The following is a 4,842-nucleotide window of genomic DNA, read 5'->3' as shown; positions in this document are numbered from 1 at the left end:
CTAATCTAATTCCCAAATCATTCTCCTCCTAGTCCCAGTCCTCTGTTTCGACTTTGAGCTCCACGCCTCCGCCTAGTCTGCTCGTCGGAGTCGTCTCTCATCCGCTCGTCGTTCTCTGCCTCGTCTGCTCGTCGTTCTCTGTCTCGTCCGCTCGTCGTTCTCTGCCTCGTCCGCTCGTCGTTCTCTGCCTCGTCCGCTCGTCGTTCTCTGCCTCCGCCTCGTCCGCTCGTCGTCCGCTCGTCGCTCGTCCGGTCAGCGACCTCATTGTCGACTCTCTATCTCTCTCCTCTGAGTCCTCTCTCTTGTTCATGGAATCATGGCGCACTCTCTTGAGTCTTGATAGGTAATTCTTCAAAGCTCAAATCTCTACTTCAATGAGTTTTTGGCTTGTTGTGTTGTTGAGATTTGATTCTCCTCCTTAATTCCTTATACAGCTGAGAATCGGTCAACGGTCAACAACTCAATCTATACTCTCATTGCTTTGTTCAATCTGTTGGGGAGTGTTGGTGCGCAGTTGGAGTCTTGTAGACATCATCTGGTATGAATTTCTCGGTTCAATTAGTCATCATCTCTTATCAGTCTTATGTTTTGATTTCTAGTATGATTGTATGAATAAACTTCTGATTACTTGATTAGTGAGTACTTCTCAGTTCAGTTGTTCTCAATTCAAAATTTCAAATCATTCAATCAATGAATCAATATATGTAGTCATATAGAATATAGTTTTGTCACTTCTGTGTTACTGAAAATATGAAATCATTCAATCATTTTATCAATATCTATATAGAGTTATAAACATATTGTTAGTGTTAGTGTGTTAGATTGTTGGTGTTGGGCAGACTTATTGAGTTACTGATAATCTGATATATGATAATCTGTTGGAAGTTGGATGTGATATAGTGTTACTGTATCAGTGTGATTGGAGAAACTGAGAAACAGGAAAAATGTGATTGGAGTTGGCTTGTTTCTTGTTAGGAAATGGCTGGTACTACATCTTCCGGAGGTTCAAATCCAATGACAGAGATAGATACGTCTTTGAAGCGTAATTATGAAGATGTTGAATGGGAATTTGGGGCATTGGTGAACCCTTCAAATGTAGACAAGGTGAAGTGCAAGTTATGTGGGAAAGTACTTAGTGGTGGAATATACCGGCTTAAGCAACATATTGCTCACATAAAGGGGAATGTAGCTCCTTGTAATAAGTCTTCGGATGAGGATAAGAAGAAGTGTAAGCAGGCTATTGATGAAGCACAAACTAAGAAGAAACAAAAGTTTCAACGTGAACAAGAAGTGAGGCAAGAGGTTATTCTTGAAGGGGATGAAGAAGTTGAAGGGTGTCTAGGGCCCAAAAAACCCCCCTGTACTATTGGACCTATGGATAGTTTTGTATCCATCATCAATCCGGATTCTTCATTGAGTGGAAGTAAGAATACAAGGCAGCAAAATATTAATGATGCACTTTAGAAGCAAAGAACACATCAAGTGCATCAATATTTGGCTCGTTGGGTGTATGAATCCGGTATTCCTTTCCATGCTATTGATAATGATAGCTTTAAAAGGTTTGTGGAAGTGGTTGGTCAATTTGGCCCAGGGTACAACCCTCCAACCCAATACCAATTGAGAGAGCCATTATTAAAGGAAGAGGTAGAGAGAACTAAAGGCCTATTGAAGAAGCAAGAAGAAGAATGGGCTTTGAATGGTTGCTCCATTATGACGGATGCTTGGACCGATAGGAGAAGAAGAAGTATCATGAATTTGTGTGTCAATTGCAAAGAAGGCACTACTTTTCTTTCTTCTAAGGAATCATCGGATGAAGCACACACCGGTTCCTATATATTTGAGTATGTGGACAAGTGCATTGAAGAAGTTGGGCCGGAAAATGTAGTTCAAGTGGTAACGGACAATGCTTCAAATAATATGGCCGCTGGTGACTTGTTGAAGTTGAAGAGGCCAAACATATTTTGGACTTCATGTGCAACCCACACCTTGAACCTTATGCTTCAAGGAATTGGGAACCAACCTAGATTCAAAGGGGTGATTGAGAAGGCTAAGGCATTCACCATCTACATTTATGCACATCACAAGACATTATCATTGATGAGGAGGTTTACTAAGAAAAAAGATATAGTGAGGCCGAGAGTCACTAGATTTGCAACCGCTTTTCTAACTTTACAAAGTTTGATGGAGAAGAAAAGTGAGTTGAGGGCTATGGTTGCTAGAAGTGAATGGAGTGCAAGCAAGCATTCAAAAAATGCAAAGGGGAAAGCGGCATTTAATACCGCTTTGAGTGCCGCTTTTTGGAATGGTGTAACTCTTTGCTTAAAGGTCTTTGCTCCTTTAGTTAAGGTGCTTCGCCTTGTTGATGGAGATAAGAAGCCCTCTATGGGTTTTGTGTATGGAGAGTTATATAGAGCAAAAGAGGAGATTAAAGAGGCATTCAAGAATCAAGAACTTCACTTTCGCCCAATTTTGGATATCATTGATGGGAAAGGTCGTGGTCGATTAGATGGTCTTCTTCATTTGGCGGCCTACCTATTGAACCCTTATTATACTTATAAGGATCCGAGCATAGAAAATGATAATGTGGTGATGAATGGGTTTTTCAATTGTGTGGAATCATTTTTCCCCGATGATTATGCAAGCCAAAGTGAGGTGACAAATAAAGAATTATTGAAGTACATGAAGAAAGAAGATGGTTTTGGAAGAGCATTGGCTAAGATGGGGTGCGCAACAAATGATGATACTTATGATCCGGGTAAGAAACTAAGAACTAAATAAGAACTAATTGTTTTATCTTCATTATATTGATTACTTGTTTCTCTTTTTGCGCATGTGTTTACTAATTTTTCATTTGTTATTGTTTTTGGTTTCTTTTCTTTAGTTGGATGGTGGCATCTTTATGGAAATAGTGTGCCTAAATTGCAAAAAATGGCTAAAAGAATTCTTTCCTTGACTACAAGTTCATCCGGTTGTGAGAGAAATTGGAGCACTTTTGAAATGGTTAGTTCTTAGTTTCTTACTAAGTTAGTGTGTACATATTTAGTTGTTGTCTAAATAAATTTCTAACTATTATTTTTAAATGTAGATCCATACCAAAAAAAGGAATAGATTAGATACCGGAAGGTTGAACAATTTAGTATATGTCCAATTCAATGCAAAGATCATCAACAAAAAGAGAAGACAAAAGGAGAAGGGAGTGGATGTGCTACTTGCTAGTGAGGCTAGTATGGCACAAGGATGGATTGTTGAGGATGGTGATGAAGATGTGGATTCCGATCTTACCAATGACATGGTTGGAGATGAATCGGGAGTTGATAGTAGTGCTCCACCTAGGAGAAGTGCTAGGCTCCAAGAGGTAAGAGAACTTGGTGAAGAACTTGAAGACTCGGATGAAGAGGAAGAGGAGGGTAATGAGATTGATTTTGATTTTGAGTCCGATAACGAAGGAATATTAGAGGGATATGGTGAAGAAGAAGAAGTGGATTCATAGGTTTGCAAGTTATTTTGAGCACTTTGACTATTTTGAACTCTTCACTAGATTTATTTTTATTAAGATATTTGCTATGCACTTATGGAAGTTGTAAACTTGTATGCTTGGATTGCTTGCGCTATTTACATTTGAACACTTGAAATATGCTATTTTAAAGTTGTTGTGTGGTGATTATGATGAGCATTCAAGAGTTAAGGGTGCTTTCAATTAGAAATCATATTTGTTTGTAAATTTGCAGGTTTGGTTGCTCACTTTTAGAGAAAAGTCATGCCAATTTTTTTTATTTACTCATGTTTTACTAGGTTTAATTATTATATATATTAATTAAATATGAAAAAAGTAAATCGCCTAGTCCCCGCCTAGTCCCCGCCTAGGCTGTCCAGGCGCTAGGCTATGGGTCGCCGCCCGCCTAGCGCCTAGCGCCTTTTAGACCATTGCCTAATAATTAGTTACTGACCCCCAATAATCTTGGTTACTGACCCCAATAATCAGTTACTAACCTCTAGTAAACATTATATCACGGCAAAAAATTTCTCTTTCAAGCCTTCCAGATTTTCGTCCCCGATCTCACAGATTTACAACCTGCACTTCCCAAAACAGACCAACACCCCCGACGTAATTTTCTCTCTTTACACCCACCCAGAAACCAAATCGACGCGAAATAATCAAAGAAACCAAAAAAGAAGAGTAAAAGAGAGAAGAGATGTAGAGGAGACAAACGGTTCGGAAGAGAAACCCAATTGTCTCCAGCTGCCTCTTCAGAGATCATACGTCCCTTTCCTCTACTTCTACTCCTCCTAACGTACACCACAGGCACACACAAATCTCCACCCACCTTAAGAAATTTCTCCTTCCCTCATATCTGACCTGGGCACCCGGCCTTCACTGACGGCCTCCTTGAAGGCAGGGCAGCGGCTCCGGCAGACAAGGAGATCCGGTCAATTCCGGCGATGGGAGAAACGGCGGTGAGAGAGAGATAGATCGAGAGAGGAGAGAGAGGTGGAATGGTTGCCGCAATTCCTCGTCGTCGTCGCCGTGAATGTCACGATCGTTGTCGTCGTCGTCGCCGGAGAGATCCCGCCAACGATGGCTTCGCCGTTGAGGCAGCGTCTCTGCTTCAAGAGAGAGAGAGAAGAGGTCGATGTGTTTTGAGCGGAGGTGAGAGGTTTGAGGAGGCTGGATCCGGATGAGGAGGAGGAGAGGCTGATCGTCGGTTGCCGGCGTCGATCGTCGGTCTGAGGTTTCGAGTTTTTGGTGGAGCAACTCGGCTAGAGGAGAGAGAGAGAGAGAGAGAGAGAGAGAGAGAGAGAGAGAGAGAGAGAGAGAGAGAGAGAGAGAGAGAGAGAGAGAGA

General features: G+C 41.3%; 1 protein-coding gene across 1 annotated transcript; it reads left to right on the top strand.

The window, feature by feature from the left end:
• The first annotated feature begins 978 nt into the window (after positions 1–978).
• Positions 979–3,490, top strand: LOC101299743. The gene is made up of 4 exons (XM_004292577.1): positions 979–1,423; positions 1,484–2,755; positions 2,882–3,000; positions 3,086–3,490. Exons 1-4 carry the CDS (start codon positions 979–981, stop codon positions 3,488–3,490), a joined length of 2,241 nt encoding a protein of 746 aa, XP_004292625.1.
• Positions 3,491–4,842: the final 1,352 nt, after the last annotated feature.

This window comes from Fragaria vesca, linkage group LG2 (assembly GCF_000184155.1).
Source record: "Fragaria vesca subsp. vesca linkage group LG2, FraVesHawaii_1.0, whole genome shotgun sequence".
NCBI lineage: Eukaryota > Viridiplantae > Streptophyta > Magnoliopsida > Rosales > Rosaceae > Fragaria > Fragaria vesca.
The sequence above is the reverse complement of the archived record's forward strand: the minus strand, read 5'-3'. Positions and strand labels throughout refer to the sequence as shown.